At 39.4% G+C, this 19756-nt stretch overlaps 1 protein-coding gene across 1 annotated transcript in view; it reads left to right on the top strand.

The window, feature by feature from the left end:
• Positions 1 to 19756, top strand: part of LOC122549769 (cytochrome P450 4V2-like) — a 58408-nt gene that overhangs the window by 17486 nt on the left and 21166 nt on the right. The window contains exons 3-8 of the mRNA XM_043689768.2: positions 1485 to 1570; positions 6091 to 6281; positions 9547 to 9616; positions 11055 to 11181; positions 12940 to 13128; positions 17431 to 17533. Coding sequence (XP_043545703.2) covers positions 1485 to 1570; positions 6091 to 6281; positions 9547 to 9616; positions 11055 to 11181; positions 12940 to 13128; positions 17431 to 17533 — 766 coding nt within the window. The remainder of the gene's footprint in view (positions 1 to 1484; positions 1571 to 6090; positions 6282 to 9546; positions 9617 to 11054; positions 11182 to 12939; positions 13129 to 17430; positions 17534 to 19756) is intronic.

The following is a 19756-nucleotide window of genomic DNA, read 5'->3' as shown; positions in this document are numbered from 1 at the left end:
CAGTCAGCATTTGTGAGGTTGAGCCAGTTTTGGTGACTGAGCATTACTGCCTCCCATCCAGAAAACATTCTGTGGTTTTATTACTCTCACTGGGTCTTCCCAATGACGTTCAACACTGTTGAGAACGTCTTCGTCAATTAGAGTCATATAGCATAGAAACACACCCTTTGGGACAAGTCATCTATTCTGTCCAGATTTCCTAAATTGAACTAGTCCCATTTGCCTGCCTTTAGCCCATATCCCTCTACAATTTTTTTTCCTATCCCTTTAACTGTCCAAAAGTCTTTTAAATGTTGTGTTTGTACCAGCCTCTAGAAGCTCATTCCATATACACAGTTCTCTGTGAGAAAATGTTGCCCTCAGGTCCCTTGTGAATCTTTTCCCCCTCACCTTAAACCTATGCCCTCTAGTTTCCTATACCTGGGGAAGAGACCTTGGATATTCACCTTACCTGTGACCCTCATGACCTTAAACCTCTATAAGGTGACCCCTCAGTCTCAGCTCCAAGGGAAACCAGTCCCAGACTACCAACCTCTGCTTATAACTAAAACCTTCTAGTTTTGGATCATCCTTGTAAATCTTTTTTTCATGTCCTTTCCGTTTAGTAACATCCTCTGTACAGCAGGGTGACCAGTATTATATGCCATTCTCCAAATGTGGCCTTATCAATGTCTTGTACAGCCATAATGTGATGTCCCAACTCCTGTATTCATTGGACTGCATGCCAAACATTGCCTTACCATCCTGTTTACCTGTGATGCTACTTTCAAGGAACTATGTACCTGCATCCCCAGGTCTCTTTGTTCAACAAAACACCCCAGGGCCCGACCATTAACTGTATAAGTCCTGCTAAAACTCAAAACCTCACATTTATCTGAATTAAACTCCATCTGTCATTCCTCAGTCCATTGGCCTAGTTGATCAAGATACCATTGGACTCTTTGATAATCACCTTTGCTGTCCACTATACCAGCAATGTCGGTATCATCTGCAAACTTACTGACCATGCCTCCTACATTCTTATCAAAATCGTTTCTATAACTTCTGAACAACAGTGGACCCAGCACCAATTCTTGAGATACACTGCTGGTCACAGGCCTCCAGTCTGAACAACAACCCTCTACCACCACCCTCTCTCTTACTATCCAGCCAATTTTGAGTCTAGTTGGCTAGTTCTCCTTGGATTCCACACGATCTAACTTAACTAGTGTACCATGCGGAGCCTTGTTGGAAACCTCACTAAAGTTTGAGTGATGATGCTGTGCAATAGTCTTTTTGATCATGTTTGATCTGGGTTTCATTCTGAGTTACCCAAAGTGTAATGTTGATAAGAACTGTTTTTTTTTTTACCTATTTTGAACTGCTGTATTAGAATATGGCAGTAGCTTATGATTTCTGTTTTATAAGCACATAGATATTTATTGAAATTCTGTTACAAATACTCTCACACTGTTCACAATTTGTGTCATCTTGTAATCCTATAGGTCATATTGAGCAGTTCCAAGCACCTTGATAAGTCCTATGCATACAAGTTTCTTCACCCTTGGCTTGGTACAGGACTATTGACAAGGTATTATTTGTTCATTCACGTGTAAACTTGTATCGAAGATTATATTATCTGAATAGTTCTCTGCAGTGTTGATGTAGGTAACAAAGAGACCCTTATTCATAACATCAAAATTATTATACAAGAAGCAGCTTTTTCATATTAACAACTCAACAACTGTCATCTTCTATGTAGCTATGTCCTGTGACACAATAGTATAGTACTGTAGCAAGAGGGCAGCATATTACTGAAGTAAGTTTAAATTTTATTAACTGGGTAATCAGTGTTTTTTGTTACGTCTCTTCTCTTTCGGTCCCTCTGTTAATCTTGATATTATTCAGTAGAAGTAAAACCGGGATCTTGTTGCCTAACATTCTGTTTTGTTCTCAATGTCTCCTCCTGAAGAACCACTAAGTTTTGTTGACCAGGCTATGATGATATTTGTGAGGTGGGGAATTGTCCCTCAATTACTGCTCTGATAATTCATTGAAAAAAGGTTCTGCAGCTGCCTGCATTTATTCTGGCATGTCTGGCATCCTTAATAAATGTCATTAGTTTCAGTCAGACCCCATTAAATCTGACCATTTGTAGTTAAAGCTAGGTATCAGTTGTTATTTGGCAAAACGTTACTATGTTTGGGATCTAACATTCAAAGAACTATTTTTCACCACAACAAGGAAGTAGATTCATCCATCCCATTGAACATGCCAATTAAATTATTGCACTCCAAACTAAATAATTCCAAGATTCAATGGCTCCTTTTAATCAGACTACTTAGAGCAAGCATTTTTAAAGTGATCTCAGTTTGAATACAATACAATATTTTGCTCACAAAATAACTATTTAAGTGGCACATATGTAAATTTGGAAGCAAGTGTACCGTAGTTGTGCTTGTATCTAGAAATATGTTCTATTCCTTTTCACCTCGTGTAGGAACATGGCAATATAGCAGATGAGAATTTAAGTTGGAGTTTTCCGAAGGGTTGAAATGGACTCTGTGACAGCTGAGTATGCGTTGGAGAAAGTGAATTTAAATCTGATTTCTCACATTATGGAAACATTTTAGCAACTTATCATTTTGATTCCCTGGGAATTAATACAATTAATAATTATGCAATCAGAAGAGTTTGGTGTGCCTGCCTTCTCACTGAATACAGATACAGTCTGAAGTTTGAATTTGTAAAACGGCTGCGATCAATTCAGTTGCCTGTTCCTAATCTCTGCTGGTTTGTTTTTGAAGTTAATGAAACTCGGAAGAAAGTAATATCCATTAATTAAATGTGTATCACCTTACACAAAGTTTCTTGCCATGAAGTAAATGTAGTTTGGAACTGAGATTGATTATTAGGGCCATTCTTCAAACAACCGTGGAGTTCATTGATCGACGTGCTTTTCTTATATTAAAAATTAAATATTTACTTCCTTAACACACTCACATCTGTTTGCACAAGTACAAAGTGTCAGCAAAACTGGATTAATTTTATTGGTTTGATTCTTTTAGATTATATATGGTATAATGTCGTAAATTGCTGTATTGTATAATTACGAGCTAAATTGAGCTGAAAGTTCACCTTTTTTTTATTAATTAACAAACATACCAAAGATAATGCAATGTGTGTGTCTCTGTTAATTGCCGTGTTTAATAACCGCTTTCTCCATCTGAAGGCCTTCCTTTTATGCTATAGTATGGGAATCTTTCCCATTCAGGTTAAATTATCCATGTTGCTTTTTATTCATTTTATGGCATGTGGGTGACACTAACAAGGCCAGATTTTATAACTCATTTCCAATTGCTGTTAAGGAGGTGGTGTAAGTTACTGTCTTAAATACAACTGAGGAGCTTCAGACACAAGTTATAGGTCAGCCATGTTGTTGCTCTAGAGTCAGGTGTTGTGGAAGGATGATGGACTATCTTCCTTTAAATGAATTAACCTTATGGTCAGCATTACTGATACTTTTTTTTTCCTATATATATATACTTAATTTTATTTAAATTCCATGATTAGAACTTATCTTTACTTCAGACCTTTCTCGATGTCTGGATCAGCAGCTGTACACCACTAAACCTCTATTTTAATTTGGTGTAATTATAGAAATGAGGCAGGTTTGACAGCACAGTATCCGGGATTGAAGGCTAAGGAGGTTGCAAATAAGTTGAGAATCCATCTGCACGTGCTTCCAACATGTGCCAATGGCAGCCAATAAGAGCCAGAGAGATTCTAATTGGCCATTTGTTTGAGAGGAAGTTGCAGCCTCTACAATGTGCATGCCACATCAGAGTCTTCCTGAATAGTCTTTATCACGCCACGCTAAAAAAATGGTTACTTAAGTTTTTGATACCAATATCAAACTTATATCTGAGCATGCACGAAATAGTAAATTAATGTGGTGAGACAACATATTGTAATACCATTTCTCTGATAAGACCTAAGGAAAGTATCAAATTCCAACTGCGTTGTTCAATTCAATTGCTTTTGTTCTTGAAAAGAAATTAATTGAAAAAGATTGAGATAGTTCAATTGAGATTATATTTCCTTGAAAGGAGAAGTAATAGAAGGATTGCTGGGAAAGAATAGGAGATAGAGGTGAAACTTAACTGGATTAACCAGGCAAATACTATAACTGAAGGAGTTGGTCAAAGGCTGGGTATTTAGTGGTGAGTTAAGTAATTGCTGACTTCCTAGAACCTTTTCACCATCTCTGGGGCACAAATTCAGGTGATTTGTCTGAATAAGTGCACCACACTCTAAGCTCAAGAGCTTGATTGCTATTTATCCACCATTTTACACATTCCGGTCCTCCACCACCACTGTGTTGTGGCAACAGTGTATCCCAATGACAGACTCACTAGGCCTTCTTTGACAATACCTTTTTAAAGCTATAATCTTTATTACCTAGATGATGAGGGCAGGAGAATTCCAAACTACCAAATTCCTCACTGAGTCTCACTCTATCTATTCTAATTTGTAACTATATTGCTGTTCCATCATCATTTCTATATTTACATCATGGAGCTCTGCCTCCCTAGCAACAAGAAGGATACTTGAGAACTAGGAACAGGCCATTGAGCCCCTCAAACCTGCTCTGCCATTCAATAAGATCAAGGCTGATCTAAGCACATAAGGGGAAGTAATGCCTCTCGGTATAATCACTAGGCTATTAATTCAGGTCACATCCTGAGGATTCAAATCATGATTCAAATCCTGCCCTGCCAGAAAGTAGAATGTGACTTCAACAAAAACTTAGCATGAAAGTTAAGGAAAAAATCCACCTGGCTAACTATTTTCCTTTAGGAAAGGAAATCAGTACTTAGTCTGGCCTATGTGTGATGCAGACCCACAGCAATATGACTGACTCTTCTTCGAGTTTGACTTAGAGTTGCTGCTAGAACAGTGTCTATTAATAATTGTTCTTTTATTACACTGGAATTTGCATGTTTTGCTCTTCTCATGCACTTTATGTTGCTCTTTGTATGATCATGTAGTTTGTGCTGTCCATGAGCACCTCTGTCCTGGAGGAACACTGTCTCATTTTTACTGTCTCAGTTGCATATGGTAGAAATGACAAATAAGCTACTCTCTACTCTAACTGCCTTCTGGCCAATTGGGGATGGGCAGTAAATTCTGGCCGAGCCAGCAATATCCACATCTCTGCACAGAGGAACCTCAATTATCTGAACGATATGGGCAGGCATTGTTTCCTTCGGATAATCAGTTTTACCTTAAACAAGGGGAACCATACTGTTCTAACGCTGTGCACTACTGGAGAATTTGTTTAAATCTTTAATTTTAATGTATTGAGTGCAAGAGGGCATATCTCACACGATAAACAAAATTAATCTATTATAACACGAGAAAAAATGTTTTAAAAGTGCAGCAGTAGTTAGCATACAAGGAGTGGTGAAGACAACATTAAACAAGGTCCCAAACAGCTTCTATGATCGCAAGAGCATTTGTCAGTTTTCAACGACTCCGTCTCGCGATAGAAAGACAAAAGCACCACCTCACACATGCGTTTATGTTCTTGGCCATTTTTGTTCATGAACTGCCCGCTAAAGTGACGGGAATACTGTAAAACACTTACTTTTGCAAAGGGCTCTGTAACAACCCTTCTATAAAAAATTCCAGTCGCTGGTGCTTGAGCTGCTTGTGGTTATTTGTCTTTGCCAGCATTTTCGCATGTTCTTCAGTACAGGTAAATCGATTACACTTAGCTATTTGACGCAATGTTTTTGTGGGACGCAACGTTTTTGTGGGACCATGAAATCTTTGGATAATCCGAAATTCGGATAATCGAGGTTTCTCTGTAAATGAATTTAAAAAACATTTAAATTCTTGATTAACCTTCAATATTCTGCTTTAAATAATCACCCTGGCCAATACGCAAGTTTGAGGAGCAGCAGATACTTGGAATTAATATTTTTTATCACAGTTTATGATCGGAGATTGGTATTGACCCTTTATGGGTGCTTTATTAAAATGCACTGAAGTAATGTCTTCAAAAATGTAGAACTAACACTTTCTCCGCTTTGCTTTGCTTTGCAGCACAGGAAATAAATGGCGTGCAAGGAGGAAGTTAATAACCCCAACATTTCATTTCACAATTCTGATGGAATTTCTGGAGGTTATGAATGAACAGGCCAGTATATTACTGGAAAAATGGGAGAAGAAAGTGGGAAAGGGACCTTTTAACTGCTTCAGTGATGTCACTCTTTGTGCTTTGGACATCATTTGTGGTGAGTTTGCACAGATTGTTAAAATGGGAGCAGATATAAAAAGGGTCAGAGTTAACAGCTCAGCAGAAGAGTATTTAGTCTATTGTCAATGCTGCTCCTTTACTAGGGCAATTTAAAATGTTGCCTTTTCCCTCCATATCAATGTATCTTGTTTCACATATCCATTTTTTTTCTTTTAAAAAGATGATGCAGTGGTCTCTGCTTCAAGCATTCACAGTTGAGTTGAATTGAATTGAATTTATTGTCACGTGTACTGAAGCACAATGAAAAGCTTTGCAACTGCTGTATGAAATATTTTTTTCCCAGTATACTTTTCTAGTGCTTTAGCAATAACTTTTAAATTGATGGCTACTGATGAATCATATTCAAGGATTTTTTTTTTGCCTATTCTTTCAAAGTCCTTAAGGATTTTACAATTCCATGTCCTTATCATCTTCTCTGTTTGAGTAGGAATATATTGTTTTATATACCTAAAACTTCCTTTCCTTGACATCTTAAAAAGGTAGCATCAGACAGAATATACCCTTTTGACCCATCATGTCAGTACCACCAAAAATATATTGCTACCTGTACCAATCCCACTTTCCAGCAGTAACTTGGAATGTTTTGACGCTTCAAGTGCTAATTCAAGTACCTGTTTAAAGGTTGTGAGGTTTCCTTCCTTCTCTTCCTAGGCAGTGCATTCCAGGATTGGATGACTGCTAATGTAGCACAGCAAAGATTTTATTAACTGTCACCTATAGGAATGTGCCAGTTGACCAAATATCCTGGTTGATCGAGAGATCCACGTAATCAATGTTAAAACACATGCTAAGTAATAGAAGTGCAATACAGGTTGTACTTTATTTCCAGCATAAATCACTTAAATAGTAATGTAACTTTGCCTTAAATAAAACTTACCATCAGAGAGCCTTCTCAGTCATGCTCTCAACTGACTATTGTCTTTGTGATCTCTGAGCAAACCTCTGATATTTCAAATATATAATATTTGCTGGTTTATAGAGATCACGGGTTCATAAGGTGCTGGTTAAAACAAAGTTTTGCTGTATCTTTATTTAAAACCAGCAGAAAAAAAGGATAACTCTAGACATGTTAGCTTAATATCTGTTATTGAGGAAAATGTTTGAGTCTTTTAATAGACCTAGTAGCAGAGCATTTAGAAATACATAACTTAATTAATCAGAGTCCATATGACTTCACAAAGGGGAAATTATGCTTAACAAATTTATTGGAATTCTTTGAGAAAATCATAAACTGGGTAGCTAAAGAGAATGCTGTGGATATCATTTATTTGGATTTTCATTTGATAAAGTACCACGCAATAGACTAAAGAGTCCATGGTTTTAGAGGTAGTATATTATCATAGATGGAATATTGGCTAACAGAACACAGTTGGGATTGAGGGGGGGGGGGGGTGGTCAGTTTCAAGATGGCAACCTGTAACTAGAGGAGTGCCACGGGTATCCGTGCTGGAGCTACAGTTATTTACCTTGTATATTATTGACTTGAATTCGGAAAATGGATTTACTATAACTAGTTTGCAGGTGACACGAAAACAAGTTGGAAGGCAATTAATGAAGGTGATCAAGTTTCGAGGGGGATCTAGACTAGTTACATGAATGGGCATAAACTTGGCACGGGGATTATAATGTTGGAAAATGTGTGGCTATGCACTTTAGCAGGAGGAATAGAGGAACTGAGCATTATTTAAATGGAGAGAGACTGAAAAAACTACATCACAGAAGGATTTGGAAGTCCACATGCGTGAATCACAGTACGAGTTCTGAAGGTAATATGGAAGCAAAGGGAATAGAGTTTAGAAGTAGAGAAGTCTTGCTAAAACTATACAGTTTTGGGTCCTTTGTCTATGAAAAAATATACTGGCAATGGGGGCAGTCCAGAGGAGGTTCACTAGACGGTGTCTGGGCATGGAAGGATTTTCTTGAGAGATTGAGTTAGTTGGATTTGTGCTCATTGAAACTTAGAAAGAGAGACGACCTTCTTGAAACATACAAGATTCTCAGGGGATGTGATAAGTTGGATGTGGAAATGTTGTTTCCCCTTTATTGGAGAGTTTAGGACCAAAGAGCATAATTACTTTCACATTCTTAAGTCCAACATGAGAAGGAGTTTCTTCTGGTATTGAATCTGTGGAATTCTTTACTGCAGTGGGCTTTAGTGGCTGACTCATTTAAGTATATTCAAGGCTGAGATAAACCTCATTGATTAGTGGAGCAAATCATTAAATGAGCTTTCTCTGCTCCCACATCTTATTGTCTTGCTAGAACAGCTCTGGACGTACTTTTAAATGCTATATACTACATTAACAAAGTTTTATAGATAATCACACTGACAATGTACTTTGAGGAATAATGTAACTTACTCACTGTTACTTGTAGCTACACCTCAACCTCATGACTGTGTCATATAGTTCATATTTTTGCAGATGCTCCTCCATGTATGCTCAGAGTAATGTGTGAATTATTGAGTCAGTGCATTGAACACTAAATTTTGCCAAAACCACAATTTGTGGGGGATTTGGGGGCAGATCTTCAGGGCAACAGACTCTCTGCTCCCACCAGAGAGGGAGCTCCCCAAATAAAGTTCCTATCAACCGCTTGAAAAGCTCGTCAGCAAATTAGAAGTCTTCATACTGAAGTCTTGTAGTGCCAGTAGCTGTTGGCCAATCTGAGGGTGGTAGCTATGAGCTCCGAGAAGACCTCACTTGAGTATCGGGGTTTGGATACTTAAATGGTGAGAAGATAAATGGTTTTCTTTCTGGTCTTGAGGTGGGTTTGCAGGGAGGAAGGAATTGGGTGGCTGCAGATTGAAACAAATGGAAGATGCCCCTCCCTACTAGGCTGCCCTGCCAAACAACCGACCACTTTTCTTGCATGCTCAGAATACAGGACATTGACCAGCGGAAAGATGAGGCCATTAACTGGTTGTTGATGGACAACTCCAGGCCCTGATTTTGGGGCCGAGTTCAAGGTTACTGAAGGGCCTTGTTTTCCAGCATTTAATTGCTTCGGTGTCTAAAAGGAATACAGTATTCTGCCAGGGCAACTTGACCAATAACTGACCTTTCTCACCACCTCTAGAGAAGGGGTAAGCCTATCCATTGTGATGATATATTTGCTTTGCTTTTGATGCTATTTGTTTTCAGTGCTCATAAAGGTAAGCTCATTTGTAAATTCCTAATGTTAAGGTTAATTGATTTGATCAGCACAAATATCCAACTTACCTTTTGGACTTTCCATTCTAGAAACTGCTATGGATAAGGGAGTCTCTGCTCAGAATAACAGTGACTCGGAATATATTCGTGCAATTTATAAGTGAGTTCCTTGTGTTTCCTGAATAGTTTTTCTGCATTTTCTTGTAATGTTTCTAATATGAAGTAGAAGGTATTCCTTTGTGACACCAGTCAATTCTCCCAAATGGATTGTGACAGGATAAACCATAAATTCCTGTCATTCGTGTTAGTTAATAAAATTTTAAAATCACTTTTAACTTAAGCTTTTGAAGTTTCCAACGTAAGTGACAGTTTGAGACCAAAATTCCTCATCCCAGGTTAAGAAGAAAATGAAGAATAAGGTGTCAGGCATTGGTGATTAGTACAGTGTCGATGGCGAAATTTGTTGCTACTTTTCCTTTCTATCCTCCACAGCTATTAGCTGTTAATACACCAGACTCTTTCAGGAAACACCAATTTTTAACTCCCTACTGCCATACCAAAAGCAGTTAAATTGTTTGGTGACTTTCCCATCAAATTGTTTGCCTTACCTCTGAGTTTGCAAACTGGAATGCAGTGTATGAGGAAAAAAAAATGAACCTTGCACAATGCTGAAGGAGAAGTCTGTATCACCAAACATGACGTACATTGAGGAGAACAGGGTCCGGTGACATCAGGCCAAGTGAGTGCAATGCAAAGCCAATGCCTCCATCCTTCACTCCGACAGTGACTTTTTAATGTGGTGTTCTCAATCAATTATGCAAACCTGAGACCTGGCCTAATGTCATATATGAGACAATGTCGAACTAGGTTATGAGATGTCTTGCATGTAGTTATTGCAATTATTCTCCATTCCTGTTAGGTGGCAGGCTGCCTTCTTGACCACTTGCTGTCTGTGATATTCAAACAATGGTGTTAAGTAGGTAACATTGGGATTTTCACCCAGTATCTATTAAAGAAAATGCAGTGTGTTGTACTATCTGACTTGAAGAAGAAATGATAGAGTTCTCACGACTTTGCTAGTTGTGATGGAGGTTTTTGAAGATCTAAGCAAGCAGGGTGAGTTATAGTGCATACTGTAGCCAAAGTAATGAAGAGTGTGGCAATAATCTTCCTTGCGATTTGGAGGCGGGCAGAAGGAGGTTATTAAGCAAGCTGGCTGTTCTGTCTTGGATGCATTTTGATTTTTTTTTTTGTTAACTGTGACCACTGCAGCCATTCGGGTGGATTTTCCAAGAGAGAACTTTACCCTTTAAAGGGCAACAAAGCCTGGAAAAGATGGGTGAGACGAACACTGAACCCTTACCCTGCAGCTGTAGCCACCGTGTTAGTGATTTGGAGAGGCTTTTGCTCTGCACTAATGTTGCTCAATTGAAGCTGTGTTTGTGTCAAAGATGAGCATTGCCCAGTGCCCAACTGCTTCTCAGCTGAGCTTGAATGTTGTTTAAATTGTTTGTAAAACAAAATGTCTCATTTCACATTGTGAAGAGAGGATCTTGAATAAACTGTAGTAAGGAAGATGATAATTTCTCTTTGCTTAGGTTGAGTGATTTGATCCACCGCAGACAGAAAATGCCTTGGTTTTGGCCTGACTTCCTGTTCAACATGTTCGGTGAAGGAAAGGAACATGACAAAGCCCTCAAAATTCTGCATGCCTTCACTGAAAAGGTAGACTGATGGTCAAACTGTTTTGCTTTAAAAGAAATTATGCAAAATGTTGAAAACCAGCAAGTGAGAGAGTATCTGTGGAAAGGGCAAAGGTTGTAACATATTGAGTCTAAAGGCTGAAGTATATTACGGGTAAGGACAAGTTAGATAATTGCTGGTCTATAATATATTTCAGTTTTAATAATGGGTTTGCTCTGCTCAAGTCCTAAAGGACATTGCTACTAGACTGGTGTACAGCAGGTGGTGAAGGAACCAACGTGAGAGAAAAGCACACAAGCAGACCTCGCTAACTGCTGACTTTGCTACCTGGGGATCCATGTACCGACTCCATCTTTCTTTTATTTTCCCCCATTGTCCTCAGTAAACCAGTTGTACAGTCCTTTACAGCAGATTTTGTTGCTTGTGGGAAGTCTGTGTGTATTAGACACTCCCAACAGCATGATGGCTCAGAGGTTAGCATGCTGCCTCAAGCTGCCAGGGATCCGGGTTCAATTCCAGCCTTGGGCATCTGTGCAAACTCCACACAGACGTTCTCCCCGTGTCTGCGTGGCTTTCCTCCAGGTGCTCCGGTTTCCTCCCACGGTCCAAAGATGTGCAGGTTAGGGGAATTGGCCGTGCCAAATTACCTGTAGTGTTCGGGAACGTGTACACTAGGTGCATTAGTTAGGGGAAATAAATATAGAGTAATCGGTATAGAGGAATGGTTCTGGGTGGGATATTCTTCAGAGGGTCAGTGTGGACTTGTAGCCAAATGGCCTGTTTTCACACTGCAGGGATTCTAATTAAATTAAACCCACCATCCCCAATCTGCTGATGGATCTGTCCATGACAGTAATACTAGGAGCAACCACTTCACATTCTGGGATGCCTATTGTCGTCTTCTGTGGCACTACCACTGCCCTGAATGAAATAGATTTCAGTCAGATCCCTGACTGCAAGACTCGACACTGCTGCTTGGACAAGCATTTAATGCCCATCTCTAATTTCTTCTGAAGCTAACAGAGCCAGCAATGTTTGAGTTAAATGTTGCATGAAATAAGTGTGATATCTGTAAGAAGTGCACACTGTAACAAGACAGCATTGTGTGAATTGCTCACATTGCTATCCTGAGCTGTTGCTGTCGATAACTCTAACTCTAAAGTTTGTCAAGAATGAAGTGTTTGTGTTTTCAATGAGTGGATTGCTCTGACAGCAGTAGAGAATGGGCTCTGGATCTGTCAGTGTGTGGATTGTCTGGTCCTGTATTTTCAAGTGTGTATGTGGGGCCTAGTAGAACAGGGAGACAGTCAAAATGGCCAAGTGCCTCCTGTGAGGGATCTGACATTGCTGGGTGAAGAATGCTGGGATCTGTAGACTTAGTCAATAAATTACCTGGGTGTCTAATAGCTGCTGGCAGAGCAACAGAAAAACAGTTCAAGTCCAGGGTTGAGACAACTACAGTTCTAATCTATTCTAATCACTTGGTAAAGGGCGAGAGTGAGGATTGCAGATGCTGGAGATTAGAGTCAAGATTAGATTGGTGCTGAAAAACCACAGCAGGTCAGGCAGCATCCAAGGAACAGGAAAATCGATGTTTCGGGCAAAGGCCCTTCATCAGGAAGGGCTTTTGCCTGAAACATCGATTTTTCTTTTTTTATTTATTTTTTTTTTCTTTTCCTGTTCCTTGAATGCTGCCTGACCTGCTGTGCTTTTCCAGCACCACTCTAATCTAATCACTAGGTAAGTCTAATTTTGAAAGAATTCATTTGCTTTTATTAGGTGATTATGGAGCGGTCTCGTAAAATGGAAACCTCTGAAGAATGTAGTCATTCTGATTCAGATTCTGAATCGCGGAGGAAGAAGAAGCGTAAAGCATTTCTTGACCTGATTCTCAGCGCAAAAGATGAAGATGGAAAGAGACTGAGTCAGCAGGACATTCGGGAAGAAGTGGACACATTCATGTTTGAGGTGAAATAATATTCAGAGTAGTACACAGAAGTTTTCTATTTCCGCTGAATCATAGGATCAAATAATCATTGTAAAAGGTTGAAATTATTGTTAGCTCATGAGCCATTAAAATATATGGATGGTATTCTTAAACTGCGGTATAAAACTAATTATGACAGGATGGTTTGTGCCTCTGTTGAATTAGTGAATGATGTCATTTAATTTATCTGGCTTGCTTGGCGACTTCAGAGTTAAGAGTTGGGCACATTGCTGTGTTTCACGTGCCGGGCCATTCTAGGTAAGGATGGCAAATTTCCTTCCCTAAAATTAGCCAGTTGTGTATTTATGACCACCAACAAGAGTTACGTTGTCAGCATTAGACTAGCTTGTGATTCTAGATCTTACTGAATTCGCATTTCGCTGGCTACTGTGGTGGGATTTTTAATCCATGCCCCAGAGCATTCGTGTGGAATTCTGCATTACTAATATACCATTGCTTTCCATGCTTTTCTGTGACCTTGATTCTTTCAGACAGTGTCTGAAACTGACTGATTACGCAACTTTGCCAAAATTCATTCTATAAATAGTGGATCAGTCCTAGTTAGTTCATCTGATTATTCTGAGCAGAAGAAGCACATTACTCTGGTAAATGTGGGCTCAGGTGGAGGTTGGGTGTTGAAGGAGACCCCTAACCTGGCAGCTCTGATTTGTATTAATGTCTTTATTTCATCTTTAGTTTGTGTGTATGTGTCTCTCCCTCATTCTCAGATAACTACAAATCTGTTGCTTTTTATTAACACAAAATACGGATGAAACCAGGTGGAGGCTTTTAGCTTCTTGTCAGAATTCAACACACTTGGTTTTTCTCAAAAGAATTCTATTCAGGAAGAGGAAAGCCATGCTGTCTTTCTGTTTGTTTCCCTATCTCTAATTGTGCATATTTTTTCATTTCTACATTATATCCCCCTAAATGCAAGCAATTAGACTGTTTGCAATTACTAGTAATTTTAAAACTTTAGCTAATAATTAGCAGCTTTCAATGTTGAACTTTTTAAAAATAGATCTCCAAATTAGAATGAAGACAAAAAAAAAGTCAAGATATAATTGAGATTCAGGGGTGCAAAAGAGGCAGCAGCTGATTGGATATCCTTTAAGTGTTCCGAAATGTTTTCTTTCCAAAGTACTTCAGCATCAATTGGTCACATGACAAGCAGTAGAACAAACTTGAATATTTGTTCTGAATTAAAACAATTGCATGTTCTTCTCTTATTGATGGTCTAAAGGTCATCTGTTAAAGCATTTAATAATTACAACAGAGTGCTATTGTAGACATGTTCTAAATTAAATTAGAATGGTTACAGTTGGATTAAAGAAAATGGACTAGAAGTAATCCATTTTGCCATTATTTTACAACAGCGGTTGCAAAGTTACTATAGAGTGGCCTAGTGTTGGAAATATGCAGAAGATCAAATGACCTCTTTTAGACAGAGAATTTTCAAGTTGATCACTTTTCATCATAATCCAAAAATTATAATTAAGAAAACCTTGGTTTAAATTCTAATTCAAAACAAGCCATATTGCAGTTTCACAAGAACTTGTATAGTTTTGTGTTTGGTTATGTGGCAGCATTGATTAACACTATGATATAGTGACCAGGAGAAAGTGAGGACTGCAAATGCTGGAGATCAGAATCGAGAAGTGTGGTCCTGGAAAAGCACAGCAGGTCAGACAGCATCCAAGGGGCAGGAGAGCCCACCTTTTGGGCATAAGCCTTTCATCATACCTGATGAAGGGCTTATGCCCAAAACGTCAACTTTCCTGGCTTCTTGAATGTTGCCTGACCTGCTGTGCTTTTCCAACATCACACTTTTTTGACATTGTGGTATAGTGATAATGTCACCGGACTAGTCCTGAAATTCAGGCTAATGTCCAAGGGACATGGACTGATGGATTTAAAATTCAGTTAATAAAGTTGGACTTAAAAGCTAGTGTTGGCAATATGACCACAAAGCTAGCATTGTTGTGAAAGCCCATCTGATTCTTTAATCTTTTTAGGGAAGGAAATCTGCCATCCTTACCTGATCTGGCCTGCAACTGACCCCAGACCCACAGTAATGATGTTGATTCTTAACTAATTAATTAAATGGCCTAGTAAGTCACCTAAGTCTAGGTCAATTGGGGATGTGCAATAAGTGTTGACTTTGCCATTTATGCCCACATCCTATGAAAGAATAAAGGAAAAATAATTCTGTAGCGTATTACTGTATATAGTTAGGTGTACGTACCACATCTGGATTCTTCAAATAGACGTAGATTTAGATCATGAGAGATTTGGTTAGTTCTGAGTTAATTGCAAGTCTACTTATACGAGAAAACTCTTGTAAAAGAGTAGAAAGGACTGATTCACCATAGTAAACCCATGTTCAGTATGACTGTACAAAAGCAAAAAACTGATAATGGTGAAAATCTGAAGAAGAATTCTATCAGATTGGTTGTCGGACCTGCTGAGTTTCTCCAGCATCCTGTTTTTATTTCAGTATTACCGAGTATTAAGAGAGAGTTCCATCTAGTGGTTATTTATTGTGTGCTAACTTTGATAAGTGGTTTCTTTTTTTTCCTTTTGTGAATGTTGTTAGTTTTCAAACCATGATTTTATTATTTGCTGTTTCAAAGTATAACATAGTGATCTCTACTTTTGCAGTCTTGATATTGTAGCTTAGCAGCAAGATCCATTCATTACATAAATAAGAATCCGCCAGCTGTACTAAAAGGCTTGCTATCTCCTTCTGCTTCAAACTAATTGGAGATGAAGAAAACCTTGGAGTTAAAAAGACCCATAGATAAGTGTTCGCCCTCCTATTATGTGCATTTCTGACATTCATTCTCTTTTTTTTTCCCCCTCGCTTCCTTTGTTCCTTTCCTTACTTTAACACTTTTCTCTAACTTTATCTTTTCTGTTTTTTTTGTGTGCTGTCCTGGTTCTGATGCTGGTTCAGGAAGGTGGATGAAATTAAATTAGATTAGACTAGATTCCCCACAGTGTGGAAACAGGCCCTTCGGCCCAACCAGTCCACACCGACCCTCCGAAGAGTTACCCACCCAGAACCATTTCCCTCCAACTGATGCACCTAACACTATGGGCAATTTAGCGTGGCCAATTCGCCAGACCTGCACACCTTTGGACTGTGGGAGGAAACCGGAGCACCCGGAGGAAACCCATGCAGACACTGGGAGAATGTGCAAACTCCACACAGCCAGTCACCTGAGGCTGGAATTGAACCTGGGACCCTGGTGCTGTGAGGCATCAATGCTAACGACTGAGCCACCGTGCCGCCCCAATTTTGTTTTAATGAAGATTTTTCCATTGTCTTTTATAAACCATAATCTATCTGTCTATAACATTTTATAAGCAGTTTCTTTTAAAACTTCAATTTATCCTATATTAGATTAGATTCCCTACAGTATGGAAACAGGCCCTTTGGCCCAACAAGTCCACACTGACCCTCCAAAGAGTAAGCCACCCATTGGGTATAGGACTTTCCTCGGTCCTATACTTGCCTCTGACTAATGTATCTAACACTGTGGGCAATTTAGAATGGCCATTTTAGAATGACCTGCACATCTTTTGGATTGTGGGAGGAAACCGGAGCACCTGGAGGAAACTCACGCAGACACGGGGAGACTGTGCAAACTTCACACAGGCAATCGCCCAAGGTGGGAATTGAACCCAGGTCCTTGGTACTGTGAGGCAGCAGTGCTAACCATTGAGCCAGCATGCTGCCTGTAAATATATACGTTCTTGAATAATTGTGTTTCCGTTTAACTGTAGGGGACAAAATAGGGAAGAGTATTTTTAGGTTTGCTAATAAGGATAGAATCCCTATAGGGACAAGTTGTTATTTAAGGGCTTAAAGGTTTTGGTTATATTTGTAAAGTAAAATCAATTAATATAAGAGTCCAAAGTTAAAAATCACAACACCAGGTTGTAGTCCAACAGGTTTATTTGAAAGCACTAGCTTTTGGAGCACTGCTCCAACAACCTGACGAAGGAGCAGTGCTCCGAAAGCTAGTGCTTTCAAATAAACCTGTTGGACTGTAACCTGGTGTTGTGATTTTTTTTTTAAATGTTGTACACCCCAGTCCAGTACCAGCATCTCCAAATTATAAGAGGTCAGTTTAAGTATTGGCTCCAGTGTTTCATCTCAACAATGTTGAGTTTGTTTGAATTATGGTGATAACACATTGGATCCAGCCAACTGAAAAATCAGAAAGTATAAAGGTGTATAGATTTTGAAAAACCATTGCTTTTGACTTTTCCAACAGGGGCATGATACCACAGCATCTGCAATAAACTGGACACTTTACCTCTTGGGAACCCATCCCAACATACAGAAGAAAGTTCACGAAGAGCTGGATGATGTTTTTGGTAAGGTTATGAGCACTTCAGTCCCAACATGTACTTCCCCAAAGTACTGAAAGATTCTATGCATCTTGGCATTGTAAACATTTAAAACTTTGATGCATTTGTAGTTGATTCCACATGATGGCAAGTAATGAACGAAGGTACTAGGTCTAGTGATATTGAATCATCGAGATGTACAGCATGGAACCAGTCTAACTATCCATGATGACCAGGTATCCAAAATTAATCTAGTCCCATTTGCCAGCATTTGGCCTGAATTCCTCCTAAATCCTTCCTATTCACATACCCATCCAAGTGCCTTTTTAAATGTTGTAATTGTACCAGCTTCCATCACTTCTGCTGGCAGCTCATGCCATACATTCACCACCTGCTGCGTATCAAAGCTGCCCTTTAGGTCCCTGTTAAATGTTTCCCTTTTGGACTCCCCTACCCTGGAGAAAAGACCTTGACTATTCACCTATCCATGCCCCTCATGATTTTATAAACCTCCTATAAGGTCACCCCTCAGCCACTGATGCTCCAGGGAAAATACCCCTAGCCTATTCAGCCTCTCCCTATATCCCAAACCTCCAAACTGGCAACATCTTTTGTGAATCTTTTCTAAACCCTTTCAGTATCCCACCTGTAATACCAAAGACTTGTGGTCCAGAACTAGTTGTGCTGCTATGCAGCTTGCTCCATTACAATCACAACACTGTCATTAGGTGAACAACTTGGAAGATTGCTCAGGTATGTCTTGTTTACAAGGAGTAGGACAATCTGAGCCCCATCAGTTTATTTTCAATCCTCAGAAAAGTGATGTGTAAAGAGTGTTGTCAGGCTGAACTTAGGGAAAAAAAAAACTCAAGATGGGTTTTTGCTGCTTGTCTCATTTCATGTAGGTTCCAAAAATGTATGAAAGAGATGAATTCTTGATTTCCAGAAAGCCCCTGTGGAAGGGTAGGTATGAGGGTATTCAGTTGCTCATGAACAGTTGAGGCCCTTAAATAACAAACCACCTTTTTGGTCTACTGTTCTTTGAAGGCTACAGCCACCTCCCGCAATAGTGTCTACAAGTCTGGCCTTGTCATGACTTGGACTTGCCTGCTTGGGGCTGTATGTCTGCTCCTGCTTCAAGTAGTAGTCATCACTCCCTGTGGCACTTTGGCTTGATTAAGTAGCATCTTTTGTGAGGTAGGACATCACAGCTGAAACCAGTTCAAGGCCCAATGGCCATTGAGAGACTGCAGGCTCAGGTGGTCAAGTGTGGGCAGGCTCAATCAGGAATTTTACATCAGGAACCCTACCATCTGTGTAAAAGAGAGAAAACAAACTACAATGTGTTACCGATGTTTCTGCTTGTTGTATCTAAGCATACTCCAAGGTGCTCACTTTTACCCTGTCCTATTCCTCATATTGTTTGTTGACCACTTCATATTCAGATGTGGCTCAGCTCGCTGAGGCTAAGAATGGGCAGCTGACCTGATGTCCGTTTTCCACCAACTGGATTACTTTTAAAATTATCACATGCTTGGGGGAAAACCTGTGTTAGTAGAAACATTGACCCCTAAGGTATTTCAAGGTAAAGCTAGTGAGAGAGGATTCAGTCATCCTTAATGATTTCTTTCTGCAGAGGGTTTGAAGCTTATCTTTCCCATGCAGGTTTGGACACAGGAGTTGCCCACTAACAACTGAGAGATTACTGGCATTGGATGAAACAATAACAACTTATTTATATTCGACCTTTTAACATAATGGAATGTATTTTGTGGGACTGTTCTGAAACCTAGTTTGGGACTCGGCTTCATAAGGAGATATTAGGTCAGTTTACCAAAAGCTTGGACAAAGAGATTATCAGGACTGTCTCAGAAAGGTGGAAGATGAGTAGGAGAGTTGTAGAGAGTCTGCTCCAGAGGTTTGGGTTGAGACCATAAGACATAGGAGCAGAAATTAGGCCAATCAGCCCATCTAATTTGCTCTACCATTCAATCGTGGCTGATAAGATTCTCATCCCCATTCTCTTACTTTCTCCCTTTAACCCTTTATACTCAAGAACTTATCTATCTCTGTCTAAAAGGTACTTAATGACCTGGTCTCCACAGCCTTCTGTGGCAATGAATTCCATAGATTCACCACTCTCTGGCTGGAGAAGTTTCTCCTCATCTCTGTTCTAAAAGGTCTACTTTTTATTTGTGGGACCGTTCTCAAGAATCTCCTCTGAACACACTCCAGGGCTGGTACATCCTC

Source organism: Chiloscyllium plagiosum, unplaced genomic scaffold, assembly GCF_037043375.1.
Source record: "Chiloscyllium plagiosum isolate Xiang-an unplaced genomic scaffold, Cpla_swu_hap1 HiC_scaffold_1, whole genome shotgun sequence".
NCBI classification, from domain to species: domain Eukaryota; kingdom Metazoa; phylum Chordata; class Chondrichthyes; order Orectolobiformes; family Hemiscylliidae; genus Chiloscyllium; species Chiloscyllium plagiosum.
Note: the sequence above shows the minus strand (reverse complement) of the source record. Positions and strands in the feature narration are given on the sequence as shown.